Raw genomic sequence first — 19,170 nt, forward strand, 5'->3', positions numbered from 1 at the left:
AACTTTTTTTTTTTCTTTTTTGGACATTCAGTTCTTGCGTTTTGCAATTCCTGGTTTGTTTTGTTCCCATAGTTACTCATTAGTTTCCACCTGGTCTCAAGTCACGCCCCTGTCCTCAGCCTCACACCTGTTAGTAATCATCATCATAGTCATTATTTAAACCGTTCTGTTTCTGTCCTCGTCCAGGCAACTTTACCCTACCTTCTATACCTACTATCCTACCTACCTTACCTTGCCGAACTTCATCCCTTACCACGTTGTTTGTTGTTTTGACCACGCCACGTACTTTTTTTTTTGTATTTATGCCTCAGTGCAAGTCCTTGGTTTGTTTTATGCCCCAGCTAGCGTGTTTGTGTTCCTTTGTATACAGTCATGCCATAGTGCTGTTTTTGTTTGAGTATAGTCTAGTTTGTTATCCGCCCTTGTGCGCGCCTTTTGTTTTCTCGTTTTTGTATTATAGTGTTTAAATAAATCAAACATGTACTTACATTAACGTCTGGCTCATGCCAATCATCCTTTGCATGGAAGAAGCAATACAAATCCAAGTCCATGTTCTGACAGTTTTGAACAAATAAAAGATGTGCATTTGAGTATATATGTGTCATGATCCGTTTAACCGGATCATGCTTTGTTTAGTTGAAGACTACCTTAGTTCTGTTTCAGCACCCCTGGGTTTGTGTTTTCTTGGTTGCCATGGGTGTTGATTAATTTTCACCTGCCTCCAATTGTGTTCGGGACGCTCACCTGCTCCTGGGCACTAATCAGAGAGCTATTTATTCCTGCTTTTCGCCACACTCAGTCTGGCTGTCTTGTTTGCGCTATGCAAAGAGTTACGTGGTTATACTCTTTGAGTCCTGATTCTAGGCTAAGATTTCCCGTTAGCTTTTTCCTTAGCTTCCCGTGCAAATCGGCAGGCTTTTCTTTATTTTTGTGTTTTACCTGATTTATTGAAAATAAATAATTTTCCTACAATGCAGTTCCATTAGTATCTCGGGGAAACGATTCACACATTAACATGCAACTTCGCCTTAACAATGTTTTTAAAACATTCTTGTGTACATTCTGACAATGAGAATGTAGTTGTGTCAAACTATTATTAGCTAAGAACACCCAAACCTAATGCGCGTGCACGTGTTACGTACAAACGTAGTAGTGTTGTCCCGATACCTATATGTTCGTACCAGTACGTAAATGTATTTCGATATTTTTCGGTACTTTTTCTAAATAAGAGGGACAAAGAAAAAAAATGGCATTATTGGCTTTATTTCAACAAAAAGTGTTACGGTACATTAAAAATATTTTTTTTTATTTCAATTGAAGAACAATTTTGTCCTTAAATAAAATTGTGAACATACTAGACAACTTGTCTTTTACTAGTAAGTAAGCAAACAAAGTCTCCTATATATACATATATTTTCCATTTTTATTTTCTACCACTTGTTACTCTCTGTGTCTCCTAGCCGCTCAGGCAAAACATTTTGTCCAAAAATGCATTTTCCCACCGATAACATGACATCATTGCGCTTGAAATATATATATATATATATATATATATATATATATATATATATATATATGATGTCATGTTATCGATGGGAAACTGCATTTTTGCCTGAGCGGCTAGAAGACACAGAGAGTAACAAGCGGTAGAAAATGAAAATGGAAAAAAAAAATATATATATATACATATATATATATATATATATATATATATATATATATATATATATATATATATATATATATAAATAATGTGTATGTATGTATGTGTGTGTATGTATGTATGTATATATACATATATATATATATATATATATATATATATATATATATATGTGTGTGTGTGTGTGTGTATATATATATATATTATATATATATATATATATATAATGTGTATGTATGTATGCATGTATGTATACATGTATGTATAGATATATATGTATGTATATACAATATATAAATATAAGTGTATGTATTTGTGTATATATACATATATGTATATATATATATATATTTATATATATGTACAGTATATATATATTTATGTATATGTATATGTACAGTATATATATGTATATATATATATATATATATATATATGTATATATATATATATATATATATATATATATATATATATATATATATATATATATATATTTAATAAATGTGGGCTACACTATGGCACCGTGTGGTTTCTTGTATTTCTAGACCAAATGTGTGAATTTTTTTTATTGTAATGAATAGAAGATGCTGTGTTCTTGCCTCTGGCTTACTTGGTTTTTGCTCTCCAAACATTGAGGAAAATTCCAGTATTTTTTTTTTCTCCCCCCCTTAATCGGTGCCGCCGATACTTCACCCAGCTGCACACTCGCTGACAACACGTTCATGCCTCTTGACTTTACCTTCTCCCAGTCTCTAGATCTGGCCCTGAAGTACTGCAATTACTTCTTCACCTCCACTTTTGTGCTGGAATCCATCCTCAAGCTGATCGCCTTCGGCTTCCGACGCTTCTTCAAAGAAAGGTGCAGTGTGTCTTGTCATGTGCTGAGTTGTGTACGAGTGCTTCATCATTTTGACATAATCAACCACTTTGTGGTGAGTTTACTCGTTAGGAGATGACTCTTTTTCTTCTGACACAGTGATTCTCAAACTGTGGGGGCATGTACCACTGGTGCAGGGGTCGGCAACCCAAAATGTTGAAAGAGCCATATTGGCCCAAAAATACCAACAAAAAAATCTGTCTGGAGCCGCAAACAATTAAAATCCTTATATAGGTGTTATAATGAAGGCAACACATGATGTAAGTGTCTATATTAGCCTACTATCAAAGGATGATGCAAATCTTCGTTGACAGAAATGTTGTATTTTAATTTGTATTCTACACATTTTTGCAGCATTGGAAATCATTATTAAATGGAGGCTTCTCAGAGGATGAGATAACTTCTGGAATTTACTGGCTCAGAATGGCCAAAGGTATAGATGTGTGTGTCCAACTTTAATGAAACGGCAGGCTGTCTTCTTCTAATGGATTTATTACAATCTTTGCAAGCTGGGTAATGTTTGCTGTGGTCTGGAACAGCATGGCACATAAACAACTATGATAAATGCAGACGATATTACATATAGATAATGTGTCATGAGACATGCAGAATTAAATTAAATACGCTGTGGAAATAACGAGGCATAATAATGCCATATGTACATAGAGGTAGCCTAAATAGCATGTTAGTATCGATCAGCTTGTAGTCATGGATTGACCAAATATGCTGATTAGCACTCCAACAAGTCAATAACATCAACAAAGCTCACCTTTGTGCATTCACGCACAGCATACAACGTTTGGTGGACAAAATGAAACAAAGGAGTAGCATTAAACACGTCTTTGTGTGGCAGGGTCGGGCAAAAGTTGTACATGTAAACAAACTACGATGAGTTCAATGATCACTGAAATTAGTAGGACAAAACGGTGCCTGGCAATCACTCATCAGTGAAGCATGTATAACATAAACAGTGAGATTTCTAACAATTAGGTAGGTTTGTGTCATGTTTGTCCTCCTATTAAAACAAAAAATATATATTTTTTTCTTTTTGCATTTTCACACATCTCTGAAAGAGGTCCAGGGAGCCACTAGGGCGACGCTAAAGAGCCGCTGGTTGCTGACCCCCGCATTCGTGGTACACAGTCTCCATCTAGTGGTATGCCAAAGAATCACTTTATTAAATATTCGAACACAGTGTTACTGTTAAAACTGTGTGTACTGTTACAGTGGCCAAACCTATTCATTATACTTGTGAAATAAAACCTCTGCCTTGTTTTTAAAGAATACTTAGGCCTACTACGCTACTCTATTTTTAATGTTGCTCATAATGGTGGTACTTGGAGAGCCAAGTTTTGTCTGATGTGGTACTTGGTAAAAAAAAAAAAAAAAGTTTGAGAACGATTGGTCCACACAATTGATTACAATCTAAATACTCAATTTTGTATTAAAAATATTGACTTAATGATAATCATTTTCCCTATGAGGGGAAACAATTACAAATTTGGACATTAATCACTTCTGATGATTATTCTAATGCCTTTGTATCAAAGATATTGGGTGATATTTGATTAGTATTAGAACCGGCCCGCAGGCTGTTTTGTACGCACCAATACTCCATCAGTGTTGGCGCTAGGAATGTTTCAAAATGGGGTCCCAGGGACCCCATCAAGTCATAAAAATAGAGTACCACAGTACATTTTTGGGGTCTGACTTTTTTGGACTGTTTTGAAAACAAATGATAAATGTATTAATTATCCTGTTATAGCTCACATTCTATATTGTGTTTTGGAATAAACGTTACTTATTCATAAAGAAAAATAATACAAAGGAAAACACATTTTTATGCTAAGTAAATGTATTCAGTTATAAACATTCATTAACTTTCTTCTTTCCTTCATGGATCTAAACTCTATATTTTAATTTTAATATCTTCAGACTGTGTTTTATTTTTGGCCCAAGTAAGAAAACAATCTGAAATTGTCTATTTTTTTAGTTTTATGCCATGATTGTAATAGTGCACAGATTTTCCTCCATGTGGCCCCTGAGCTAAAGTGAGTTTGACACCCCTGCATCTAACGCATATAAATATGTGCTGCTATAATTATAATATATGAAAATGTAAAAAAATTAATATTACGGAACATGTAAAACAAATATGTATTGTTGTACATGTTGTTCTTTACATAGCTTGGTTCTAAAATGTAGTGATGTAACCAACGCTATTTATTACATATCCTCCTGCCAGCCAGCGTCCTCTGCAATGGACTTTTTATTTTTTTCAGTCTACGTATTTAACACATTTCGTGACAATAATATGCTGTGTATGCAGAACACTAGTGTCCACTGCAGGGGACATTAGTTCTTTATAACTAAAACAATGCTGCGTTGTATGCAAAATGATTTACGATAGACTATTTGATATGATTTAGATCAGAGTTTTTCAACCTTTTCTGAGCCAAGGAACATTTTTTTTCATTGAAAAAATCCCGAGGCTTACCACCAGTTGAAAACAAACAATGAAACTCAGCAGCCGATATTGACAATAAAAAGTTGTTCTCGCAATTGTTGGATATGAATTTAAACCACAACCAAGCATGCGTCACTATAGCTCTTGTCTCAAAGTAGGTGTACTGTCACGACCTGTCACATCACGCTGTGATATATTTAGAGTTTTTTGGTGTTTTTCTGTGTGTAGTGTTTTAGTTCTTGTGTCGCGCTCCTATTTTGGCGTTGATTGTCATGTACGGATGTACTTTGTGGACGCCGTCTGCTCCACACGCTGTAAGTCTTTGCTGTCGTCCAGCATTCTGTTTTTGTTTACTTTTCAGCCAGCTCAGTTTTAGTTTGGTTTTGCCTAACCATCCCTAAGCTTCAATGCCCTTTTGTTTATTTTTAGTTTGAGCTATAGATACCTTTTTAACTGCACGCTGCCTCCCGCTGTTGTCTTCATATTGTGATCATGACAAACCATGTTCCCGACATCTACAAAGCAATTAGCTACCTGCTTCCCCCTACTGATATGGAAGAGTATTACACAGTTATTCTGTCGAGCTCTTGACAGCACAGACCGTAATTGTAAAAATATTTTTAACCCAACTAGGTGAGATTACATAATTCTCCACGGCACACCAGACGATATCTCACACTACACAGTGAAAAACACTGACTTAGATAATATAGCTGAAAGAGGATAATCACTGTCTAATGTATGACTGGGATCAATCAGAAAAAGAAACGCCGCTAATAATCGAAGAAATGAGGGCAAAACCGAAAGTAGCACACACATGAATTTAGAAAGTGTCATTGACAGACAAGAGCGGTCACTGTGCATCATGTCACGTATCGGCCGCGGCGGGAGACTGTCAGACCACATTAATAGCAGCCAGGGACACACAAACACAACAGCAGGATCTGTAAGTGTGCAAATTGTGAGTGTGTGTACTGATTTGAAGTTGTTTTTCTCAACCACACATTTTCATGTTTCCCTTCTTTCATGTAAGTATAGGCATTTTGTAATTATGGAGAAAAACTGCAGATGTCCTCAGACTTAAAGTATACTTGCCAACCTTGAGCCCTCCGAATTCGGGAGATGGGGGTGTGTGGAGGTTTGAGGTGGGCGGGGTTGGGGTGGGCGGGGTCAAGAGGGGAGGAGTATATTTATAGCTAGAACTCAGTGAACTGCAATTATTTCATATATATATATATATATATATATATATATATATATATATATATATATATATATATATATATCCATCCATCCATCCATCCATCTTCTTCTGCTTATCCGAAGTCGGGTCGCGTGGGCAGCAGCCTAATTAGGGAAGCCCAGACTCCCCTATATATATATATATATATATATACACACACACCTCACAATACGAAGGTCCTGAGTAGTCAGAGTTCAATCCCGGGCTCGGGATCTTTCTGTGTGGAGTTTGCATGTTCTCCCCGTGAATGCGTGGGTTCCCTCCGGGTACTACGGCTTCCTCCCACTTCCAAAAACATGCACCTGGGGATAGGTTGATTGGCAACACTAAATTGGCCCTAGTGTGAATGTGAGTGTGAATGTTGTCTATCTATCTGTGTTGACCCTGCGATAAGGTGGTGACCTGTCCAGGATGTACACCGCCTTCCGCCCGATTGTAGCTGAGATAGGCACCAGCGCCCCCCGCCACCCCAAAGGGAAAAACGGTAGAAAAATGTATGTATATATATATATATATATATATATATATATATATATATATATATATATATATATATATGGGAAATACATACTTTCAATTCAATGTTCATTTATTTACACAAATACACACACATAACACTCGTTAAACTACCAATGATTGTCGCACACACACTAACTGTGGTGAAATTTGTCTTCTGCATTTGACCCATCCCCTTGATCACCCCCTGGGAAGTGAGGGGAGCAGTGGGCAGCAGCGGTGCCGCGCCCGGGAATCATTTACAGTATGGTGATTTAACCCCCAATTCCGACCCTTGATGCTGAGTGTCAAGCAGGGAGGCAATGAGTCCCATTTTTTTTTATAGTTTTTAGTATGACTATAAAAAAAAACTCACAACCTACAGATCTCAGGGCGGACACTCTAACCACGAGGCCACTGAGTAGGTTAGTTCAAAGTGCAATGCTTTGCAGCCAGTAGCCAAGCCTTTGAAGGAGCATAGGTATGGGCAGCATCTGTGACATTTAATTTGCAGGAAAGGAGTGAGTTTGAGGTTGAATTGTCCATCCTCGTTCTGTTCTCTGTCACTATCTTTTTTTGGACATTACTACTTGCCTTAGTTATGAAGCAATGCATGATGAGATTCCGGATGTTGTGTGTCAGTGTATTAAAGTGCCGGCTGGAATAAACACACACTGAGAAATAGCTCCGAGCCTGCCTACTTTATGGGTTATAGATAAACCTATGGATAACGGGGACATATATAATAGTTTCTTTCTTGTTGTGTGTGCAATTGTGCTCTCTCCAAAAGCCGTAGATGTTATAACGTGACTGGGCCAGCACGCTATTTATATGGAGGTAAAGTGGACGTGACGACAGGCTGTCCTCTCTCAGGTCCGGCTGGAAATCGGGAGAAATTCGGAGATTTTTGGGAGACACACTGAAATTCGGGAGTCTCCCGGAAAATTCCGGAGGGTTGGAAAGTATGACTTAAAGAGATAATACAGTGGAAGAGACTGCTTCATGTGCCGATTAGGCAAGTCCTATTCTATACAACACAAAAAGAAAGTGACAGAACAGTGGTGTTCAAACTGTACCCCGCGATACGTTTTTCTCCATGTGGCCCCCGATCTAAAATGAGAAAGACACCCCAGATATAGATCCATTCTACCTTATATTACTATAATTTATTTCAATGTTAAAAATCGCTAATTGTTAAGGTGTGGCGAGATCATTTATCTTGTATTAGTAGTATAGACTTCCTTGTTCATTTACGGAATACAGTCAACTTCTTGTGTTTTCACTTTGTCGAACTGTGCATGCATGTCGATGCCACATTAGGGACTGTGCGCGTTTACACCTTAGTCTGATAAAAATCACATTTTACTTGCAGTGTAAACAGTCAGCTGGAAAAAAAATACGATTTTGATAAAAAATTAGATTTGGGGCCACTTTGGCCTGCAGCCTAAACATAATCTATCATGCAGCAACTTCACAGGCAACAGGTAGCGAACACACCCATGGCTACTACTACTACTACCACTACTACTAGGGGAGAATAATAAACAACAACTCCTTAAACACTTAAACTTTGAGTGACTATTTACATAAAATGTGCTGAAAAGTATGCTAGGAACTGGCGCCACTCCCATCGTTACACTATAAAAATATATTTCTAGACTTTACGGTAAAAGCATTTGCATAGTCTTTGACACAAAATTGCAAAAACGGTACCATTGTTATTTTACTGTAAAATTCTGGAGAAGGAGGTGCCAGTTTTCAACCCAAAAATTCACTATTGCTCTTTTTACAGGGCATTACTGTAAATGAAAGAACTATACAACTTTTCTTTTTATTGTAAAATTGTAGGTATTCAGCCATGGGTATTTTACCGTAAAATCTACTGACTTTTTGTTTACAATATAGGAGTGATTTCCATTAACCAGCATGCTTTGCAGCAGTTGTTTTGTAAAAAGTTGCTACAGTTACGTATTTAGGGTTAACATAGTTGTTGTTATTCCCCCATAGTAGTATCTGTTTGCGGTGCTGTTATTGTTATGATTGCAGTTAGTCTTTTGAGTCGAGGGATTCAAAATCGACACAATAACTCTAACTTATATCCACCCCTGGTGCACAGGCCGCATATATACTTAACTACTGTATGCAGAGAACCCTAACCTAAATGCAATACACATTTACAGTCAAATTGACAGTCAAGTACAGGATAGAAATACTAAGGTAAAACTATGGTAATCAACTACTAGTACATCATCACACTAAATATAAAAACTTGCAACAAGCAAGACAACTAACACAAATAATACACTAGCAAGGTAGAATCTATAACTAAAAAGTAAATTGCACAAGCTAGGAACCAGAAAATGAATGCACCATAAAGACTACCGCATTATATGACTGGTCCAGGCTAGAAGTAGCACTTGAACACACCATATAGCCCCTGAAACGGACACAGTAATGAAATAACACACACTATAAAGTAACACTTGAACGCCTCGTATACTCTGCAGTCGACAATACACTAGCACAGGCCAGAGATCGGCCTTAACAACGCAGCACAGCCAGCTATCATCTTTCACGGACCAGAAAGCAACACTTGAATGCAACACAAATATTACAGGTCACCATTAATAGCACAACCCAGAGAGTCGCAATTACAAGTACGGCAAAAAAACACCAACATTCAGCTGACACAGAAAATAGCACCTGAACAAACCATAAAAAATAAATAAATAAATAAATCACACTAAAACTCCATAGAGGGCTGACAAACATATCTGTTTCTCATCTGTGGTGCATGGGCCGTAGCGGTACTAAGTTGTAATACACTTTTCCACCATTTGTGGCAGTAATGGCAATATAAAAAAACAGAATTTGTCTGGAGATAAAGTCATAGCTGAGATAGGCGCCAGCGCCCCCCGCAACCCCGAAAGGGAATAAGCGGTAGGAAATGGATGGATGGATAAAGTCATAGAGCATGTCTTAAGGGCAAACATATTTTCGTTTACACTTTAATTATATTGGCTGTAATTTAGTTAATTTACTTTAGCTCTACATAATTGTATGTTAACGTATTTTCCTCAATTACTTATGAGTCCCTTCCTATGCATTGTTTGGTTAGTACTTATTTTTGTAATCAGCCCGATTTAAGGCAAAGGGTAATGTGTTAATAATATTTGTGATAACACATTGTTTCATATCATCTGAATCGATTGTAAACAACATGCGGCTCATGAACAACAAGATTTTTTGAATTTTCGTTGTCAGTGGACCAAATGTGTGTGTCTGTAGATATATATATTTGTATACATATATGTATATATATGTATGTATATATATATATATATATGTATATGTATGTATGTATATATATGTATATATATCAATCAATCAATAAATGTTTATTTATATAACCCTAAATCACAAATGTCTCAAAGGACTTTACAAACCATTACGACTACGACATCCTCGGAAGAACCCACAAAAGGGCAAGTAAAACTCACACCCAGTGGGCAGGGAGAATTCACATCCAGTGGGACGCCAGTGACAATGCTGACTATGAGAAACCTTGGAGAGGACCTCAGTAGTGGGCAACCCACCCCCCTCTAGGGGACCGAAAGCAATGGATGTCGAGCGGGTCTAACATGATACTGTGAAAGTTCAATCCATAGTGGCTCCAACACAGCCGCGAGAGTTCAGTTCAAAGCGGATCCAAGACAGCAGCGAGAGTCACGTCCACAGGAAACCATCTCAAGTGGAGGCAGGTCAGCAGCGTAGAGATGTCCCCAACCGATACAGGCGAGCGGTGCATCCTGGGTCCTGACGAGCGGTCCATCCTGGGTCTCGACTCTGGACAGCCAGTACTTCATCCATGGTCATCGGACCGGACCCCCTCCACAAGGGAGGGGGGGACATAGGAGAAAAAGAAAAGAAGCGGCAGATCAACTGGTCTAAAAAGGAGGTCTATTTAAAGGCTACAGTATACAGATGAATTTTAAGGTGAGACTTAAATGCTTCTACAGAGGTAGCATCTCAAACTGTTACCGGGAGGGCATTCCAGAGTACTGGAGCCCGAACGGAAAACGCTCTATAGCCCGCAGACTTTTTTTGGGCTCTAGGAATCACTAATAAGCCGGAGTCTTTTGAACGCAGATTTCTTCTTTCATATGGTACAATACAATCGACAAGATAGGATGGAGCTAGACCGTGTAGTATTTTATACGTAAGTAGTAAAACCTTAAAGTCACATCTTAAGTGCACAGGAAGCCAGTACAGGCGTAATGTGATCAAACGTTCTTGTTCTTGTCAAAAGTCTAGCAGCCGCATTTTGTACCAACTGTAATCTTTTAATGCAAGACATGGGGAGACCCGAAAATAATACGTTACAGTAATCGAGACGAGACGTAACGTGTTTAGAAAGCCCATATTATAGGTAGTGGGCTGTTTTAAGGAGTTGTTGATCAAATTATCCGTAGTAGCAATATTAATAATGTTGCGTTTATTATGCGCAGTGCACTTAAAATAATTACGACCATATCTAGGAATTGATATGACGGGAATTTTCAGATTGTCTACTTGTTGCTGCGATAAACTGAACGCATCATAATTTGCCACCTCAGTAGAACGCATGTCTAACTCTGATGTAGTCATAGTCATAGCAGAAAAACCATTATGTGAGTTGTGTATTATTCTAAGAAAATTGCTATGTGTACAGGGATTATCCAGCCTGGCGCTGGCTAGTTCTAACTTAACTGACTCCATACCCAGGCTAGCAGGCTCTGTAATTGCCTGTGACCGGGCTTGCTCTAGTGCAGTTAGTCAAATGTGGCTCAATGCGAAATCTATGTTTCGAGACAAGAGGATAGCGCCTTCCTGGTTAGGGTGAAGGCCATCTCTCCTCAGCAAGCCAGGTTTGCCCCAGAAAGAGGGCCAATTATCAATAAACGTAAATCCCTGTTGTCTACAGAAGCTATCCAGCCACTTGTTAAGAGAGACTAATCTGCTATATCTCTCATCATTGCCTCTCCCAGGCAGGGGGCCAGAGACAATTACTCGATGCCTGGACATCTTTCTAGCGAGATTACAAGCCCTGGCTATAATCTCTATAAGCTATATATATATATACTGTATATGTACAGTATATATATTTGTATACATATATGTATATTTATGTATGTATATATATGTATATATATATATATATATATATGTGTATATATATATGTATATATATGTGTGTGTATGTTCGTGTATATGTGTGTATGTTTGTGTATATGTGTGTATGTTCGTGTATATGTGTGTATGTTCGTGTATATGTGTGTATGTATGTGTATATATGTGTATGTATGTGTACATATGTATGTATGTATATATATATATATATATGTATGTATATATATATATGTATGTATATATATGTATGTAAATATATATATATGTAAGTATATATATATATGTATGTATGTATGTATGTGTATACGTATGTATGTATGTATGTATGTATGTGTATACGTATGTATGTATGTATGTGTATACGTATGTATGTATGTATATATATGTATATGTATATATATATATATATATATGTATGTATATATATATGTATATATATATATATATATATATATATATATATAATATGTCTTGATTGGATTATCCAGAGAATAGTGCTCGATACCGTGGTAGAGCGCAATATGTAGGTGTGGGAAAAAAATCACAAGACTACTTCATCTCTACAGATCTGTTTCATGAGGGGTTCCCTCATGAAACAGATCTGTAGAGATGAAGTAGTCTTGTGATTTTTTTTCCCACACCTACAATATATTATATATATATGTATGTATATATATGTATATGTATATATATATATGTATGTATATATATGTATATGTATATATATATATGTATATATATATATGTATTTATTTATTTATTTATATATATATATATATATATATATATATATGTATATGTATGTATATATATGTATATGTATGTATATATATGTATATGTATATATATATATGTATGTATATATATGTATATGTATATATATATATATATATATATATATATATATATATATATATACTGCGCATCTTGAAGAGACGGTCAGAAAGTGATTTGAAGATGATCTGTGAAACACAATCTATTCAAATATACCAAAATGTTGACAAAGAAGTATCATTGCATGTTATATACACCTAAATATAGTGTTTAAGATGTATAAAAACATCTGATTTAAATTACTTTAATGATGCGTTTTGGTGTCGGCTGGCATTTTTATTGTATTATTTTTTTCATATACGAAAAAGACCGGTAGGAGCATGATAAGGTGCAGTAAATGAGTGTCTCCACAGTTTTGCACTTTACACCCTTTCGTAGTTTGTACATGCTGTTTAGCGCGTGGTATTTGGATTTCTGTAGAAAACGCCCTAAGTATCCATCACTATAGAAAGTAGCAATTTGAAGTACTGCGCAGGTCAGAAAGTAGCACTTCAACACATCATACATCCAACTAACAGCTAGCACAGACTAGAGCATGAACACATCCCAAACATTAAAATAAGATTACTTATGAACATGCACCATAAAGTAACCCGTTCCACACCCCATAAAATCTACAATCAACATCACCTAGCACAAGCAAAGGATCAGCCCTTGAATGCACCACGAAGACCACAGCCAGCAAGCAGTAAGGATTCAATTACCATAAATTCTAAAAGAGACGTTTAACACCCTGTAAACTCTACAGCCAACTATCACACTAGACACCAATGTTGCGCGTGAACATGCACCAAATGATTACAATAATAAAAGCAGAGGAAAGAAAGAAATATTATAAATCAGCACCTGAAGGCATCATAAAGACAGCAGCCAGCAATCAAACGGCACAGTCGCACTTGAACACACCTTAAAAAATATATCTTGCAAACGGGGTAAAAAAAGTTGTACGACAAAAAAACAAATATATGATATGTAATATTTGTAAAATATATTATTGTGCCAGGTGGAACCAATTGGACCTTGCCATTGTGCTGCTGTCTGTGATGGGCATCACTTTGGAGGAGATCGAGATCAGCGCCGCTCTGCCCATCAACCCCACTATCATCCGGATAATGAGAGTACTGAGGATAGCACGAGGTACGCATCGCGTTATGAAATACTGCTGTGTATACTTTATATACCACTCACTGAGGTATACGCTTTCCTACCACATGTACGCAGTCCTGAAGCTGCTGAAGATGGCCACAGGAATGAGAGCCCTGCTGGATACGGTGGTCCAAGCCCTGCCTCAGGTACACACACACACACACACAAATAAAAATGGTAAATGAGTTATGCTTGTAGTGAAGTGAATTATATTTATATAGCGCTTTTCTCTAGTGTCTCAAAGCGCTTTACATATTGAAACCCAATATCCAAGTTAAATCTAAAGGCCTACTGAAACCCACTACTACCGACCACGCAGTCTGATAGTTTATATATCAATGATGAAATATTAACATTGCAACACATGGCAATACGGCCAGTTTAGTTTACTAAATTACAATTTTTAAATTTCCCGTGCAGTTTCTTGTTGAAAACATCGCGGAATGATGACGCGTATGATGACGTGTGTTTGTGACGTTATTGGTTGGAGAAGACATATTAGCTCAGCACCGCTTATGGCTAAAAGTCGTCTCTTTTCATCGCATGATTACACAGTAATTTGGACATCTGTGTTGCTGAATCTTTGCAATTTGTTCAATTAATAATGGAGACTATAAAGAACAATGCTGTTGGTGGAAAGCGGTGGATTGCAGCTGTCTTTAGCACCGAGACCCAGCCGGTGTTTCTTTATTTGTTGTGAAGATTTAACACAGAGCTGTCAAGCGAACATGTTTTCTTTACGTCAACCAGCATGTTTTTGGATGGGAAAATTGTGATATATATCTTACCGGAGACATCAGTGGATTATGCGTCCTCCTGCAGTAGCTGTCAAAAAAGGCAGCTGTGAGCTTGGCTCCTCGGCTTCTCTCTGAGACACTGGCGTGTTCACCACAGCCATCCGACTTTGAGGTATGCCTTTACAATCTCACTAAAACACTATTAAAACAATAAGCAGATCAGGGATCTTCCAGAATTATCCTAGTAAATGTGTCTAATTACATCTGAATCGCTCACACATTTTATTTTTTTTATTTATTTTTTCTAGTCCTTCACTAACAATATCCTCATCAACGAATCTTTCATCCTCGCTCAAATTAATGGGGCTCTCTTGGTCCGAATTGCTCTTACTGCTGGTGTCTCACATTATAAACAATGTGAGGATGTGAGGAGCCCTCACACCGGTGACGTCACGCGTGCACATACATCCGTTAAAGGCAAGGCTTTTTTATTAGCGACCAAAAGTTGCGAACTTTATCGTCGATATTCTCTACTAAATCCTTTCAGCAAAAATATGGCAATATCGCGAAATGATCAAGTATGACACATAGAATGGACCTGCTATCCCCGTTTAAATAGGAAAATCTCATATCAGTAGGCCTTTAAACCAGTGAAGGTGGCACTGGGAGCAAGTGGGTAAAGTGTCTTGCCCAAGGACACAACGGCACTGACTAGGATGGCGGAATCGGGGATCAAACTTGGAACCCCCAAGTTGCTGGCACGGCCACTCTGCCGACCGAGCTATACCGCCCATTGTATAGCGCTTTTCTACCTTCAAGGACACTATTTCCACATTCACCCATTCACACACTGATGGCAGGAGCTGTAATGCAAGGCCCATCAGGAGCAAGGGTGAAGTGTCTTGCTCAAGGACAAAACGGACGTGACGAGGTTGGTAGAAGGTGGGGATTGAACCAGGAACCCTCAGGTTGCTGGCACGGCCACTCACCCAACAGCGCCACGCCGTCCCCAAAAACAAAGCATATACGGCAGGGTTATTCAACCACATAATAAAGAAGGCCGCAGTTTCAAGAGCCCAAGGGCTCAGGGCCCGGACATCGAAATGTGGATGTTCCATCGGAATATTCCTTCTGCAGGTTGTATTCCTTTGAGAGTGTGTTTACTTAATTGCAAAGTAAGTAAACACACTTCAAAGGATACAACCTGCAGAAGGAATCATTCCGCTGGAACATCACATTTCGAATGTCCGGGCCTGAGCCCTTGGCTCTTGAAACAGAAGCTCCAGTTTTTGTTGAGGATTGATGTTCCTTCTTTTGAATAATTGTCCTCTCTTAGTTGTATATCTTTACACTTCTCCCTTCATTTAGGTTTGCAAAACTGAAAATATACACATAAAATAAACAGAACAGAAGTCTAAAGTCCAGTGTGTATTTTACATGAATAAAAAAGTACTCTGGATTCCTTCCACCTCCAAAGACATGCACCTGGGGATAGACGAGCATGTTCGGCAGTGCACAATCATGTAGTACGTACAAGCAGACACGGTGTATAGACAGAAAAAGGGAGAACGGACGCATTTTGGCTTAAAAACTAACAATAAAGGGGAACTTATAACACTGAAAAGCCCTCAGGAAGAGGTGCTTTAAGACATGGCTAGCGAGCTAGCGGCTAACGTCCGTCGGCAGTGTTTTAGCTACTTCTAAATCACTATTCCTCTCCGCCATGGCGACAAATAAAGTACGTTTCTGAAATGTATCATCGCTGCAGGACGAGGAATAGCTAAACATGCTTCACTACACACCGAAGCTCACCGGCGTCAAAATGTAAACAAACGCCATTGGTGGATCTACACCAGACATCCACTGTAATGATACGAAGCGCAGGAGCGATTATGTTGATAATGTTTGGCATCACAACATCTTCTTTGTTTTGTTTTTTTTACATTTATATTATGTTTATAACCTCAGGAAATATGTCCCTGGACACATGAGGACTTTGAATATGACCAATGTATGTTCCTGTAACCACTTGGTATCAGATTGATACCTAAATTTGTGGTATCATCCAAAACTAATGTAAAGCATTCAAACAACAGAAGTTTTTAATATTTTAAAATTTTAACAGAAGAGTAGATAGAACATGTTAAAAAGAGAAAGTAAGCAGATATTAACAGTAAATGAACAAGTAGATTAACAATTAATTTTCTACCACAAAATGACACAATATGTTACTGCATATGTCAGCAAACTAAATTAGGAGCCTTTGTTTGTTTACTTACTACTAAAAGAAAAGTTGTCTTGTATGTACACTATTTTATTTAAGGACAAACTTGCAATAAGAAACATATCTTTAATGTACCCTCTGATTGTTTGTTACAATAAAGCCAATAATGCAATTTGCTGTGGTCCCCTTTATTTAGAAAAGTACTAAAAGTACCAAAAAGTATTGAAATAATACCAAAATATTGGTATCGGGACAACACTAGTTTACACAATAAACTACACATGCTTACATTTCTAGAAAATTACACAACATTTACACATCAAAAATGGTACACAATGTAACAGTATCACAACTTATCACAATTAAACCTAAGGTGTAGCATCGTCACCCTCTACTGGTCAAATTTAGCGCTACATGTATTAAACGAGTTTGATTGGCAGCTACTCTCCGACAAATAACACGACCAGCAATACAAAAGACATCACAAAGTCAGCAATTTCAATACAAAACACATTCAATATCTTTATGCACAATTTTTACTTAAAAAAGTAAAAGTTTCATGATGTAACTTTCTACCGTTGTTGCTCCTTGTCTGGATCAATGTGTCCGTTGCTTAAAAAGGTCCCCCAGAAAACAATGACTCGAGCACTTGCTCGGGGCAGAACATTCAATCTTTGTTATCCTGTACTTGGTAAAAGTTTGATTTTTGCAATTTATTTTGATTTTTTTTTTTTTTTTTTAATATAATGAATAATGAATTGATTAACGTGGACCCCGACTTAAACAAGTTGAAAAACGTATTACCATTTAGTGCTCAATTGTACGGAATATGTACTGTACTGTGCAATCTACAAATAAAAGTTTCAATCAATCAATAGTCTTCTTCTACTCACCGTACTGCTGCACCATTGTGACACATATGCCTCACTGTTCCCCCCAGAGGGTGGCGGGAGTACTGCATACATGATCAACTCTAGTTTTAAAGGCCTACTGAGACCCACTACTACCGACCACGCAGTCTGATAGTTTATATATCAATGATGAAATATTAACATTGCAACACATGCCAATACGGCCTTTTAGTTTACTAAATTACAATTTTAAATTTCGCGCGGAAGTATTATGCTAAAACGTCGCGGTGTGATGACGCGTGCGCGTGACGTCACGAATTGTAGAGGACATTTTGGTCCAGCGCCGTTCACAGCTATAAGTCGTCACTTTCCATCGAATAATTCCACAGTATTATGGACATCTGTGTTGCTGAATCTTTTGCAATTTGTTCAATTAATAATGGAGACATCAAAGAAGAAAGATGTAGGTGGGAAGCGGTGTATTGCGGCCGCCTTAACAACACAAACACAGCCGGTGTTTCCTTGTTAACATTCCCGAAAGATGACGGTGAAGCTATACTATGGAACAGAGCGGTCAAGCGAACATGGTTCCTTACCACATGTCAACCGGCAGGTTTCGGTGAGAAAATGGTGGTAATAAGTTGGCTCTTTCCATACACATGAGCGGACAGCTTGCCTCGTTCCTCCTGCACCTGTCAAAGACGCACCTGCGGACTCTCTTGCCTCCTCCCACCGGCTGCCCCCGACCGTCGGATGCTTCCACTGTGGAGGAGGGGGAAAAAAATAAAATCTCAGCCCGGTCACCCGATGGCTGCCTTCGCCTCGTCGAAAAATGGGGCTTCCCTCAGAGACACGGGCGGTCACCACACCCGTGGCCACACCCCTCCGACTTTCAGGTTGTACAGGTACGACCATATAATCTCACTAAAACACTAGTAACACAATAAGCAGATAAGGGATTTTCCAGAATTATCCTAGTAGATTTGTCTAATAACAGCTGAATCGCTCTGCCGTCTAGTTTTTTTTTTTTTATATATATATAGTCCTTCACTCTCACTTTCCTCATCCACAAATCTTTCATCCTCGCTCAAATTAATGGGGAAATCGTCGCTTTCTCGGTGCGAATCGCTTTCGTCTGCTACTTCCGGTACAGGCAAGGCTTTTTTATTAGCGACCAAAAGTTGCAAACTTTATCATCGATGTTCTCTACTCAATCCTTTCAGCAAAAATATGGCAATATCGCGAAATTATCAAGTATGACACAAAGAATGGATCTGAAGGAAATCTACTTTCAGTAGGCCTTTAATGGTTTCATTAAGCCTATTTGGGTAATGTTCGGCGGGCCAAATCCAAAGTTTTGGAGGGTTGGATGTTGTTGAATAGACCTGCTACAGGTTTTCCTACATTCTTATCAATATTTGAGTAAAATGAATCATAATGAAAAGTAATAATAAATAATAA

The 19,170-nt window shown here is 37.8% G+C and overlaps 1 protein-coding gene across 2 annotated transcripts in view; it reads left to right on the top strand.

Annotated features, from left to right (window-relative positions):
* cacna1ia (calcium voltage-gated channel subunit alpha1 Ia) overlaps positions 1 to 19,170 on the top strand; it is a 520,467-nt gene that overhangs the window by 446,922 nt on the left and 54,375 nt on the right. For both annotated transcript variants that reach the window (XM_061885398.1, XM_061885399.1), the window contains exons 27-29: positions 2,416 to 2,525; positions 13,755 to 13,888; positions 13,973 to 14,043. In XM_061885398.1, coding sequence (XP_061741382.1) covers positions 2,416 to 2,525; positions 13,755 to 13,888; positions 13,973 to 14,043 — 315 coding nt within the window. The remainder of the gene's footprint in view (positions 1 to 2,415; positions 2,526 to 13,754; positions 13,889 to 13,972; positions 14,044 to 19,170) is intronic.

Source organism: Nerophis ophidion, linkage group LG23 (assembly GCF_033978795.1).
Source record: "Nerophis ophidion isolate RoL-2023_Sa linkage group LG23, RoL_Noph_v1.0, whole genome shotgun sequence".
NCBI lineage: Eukaryota > Metazoa > Chordata > Actinopteri > Syngnathiformes > Syngnathidae > Nerophis > Nerophis ophidion.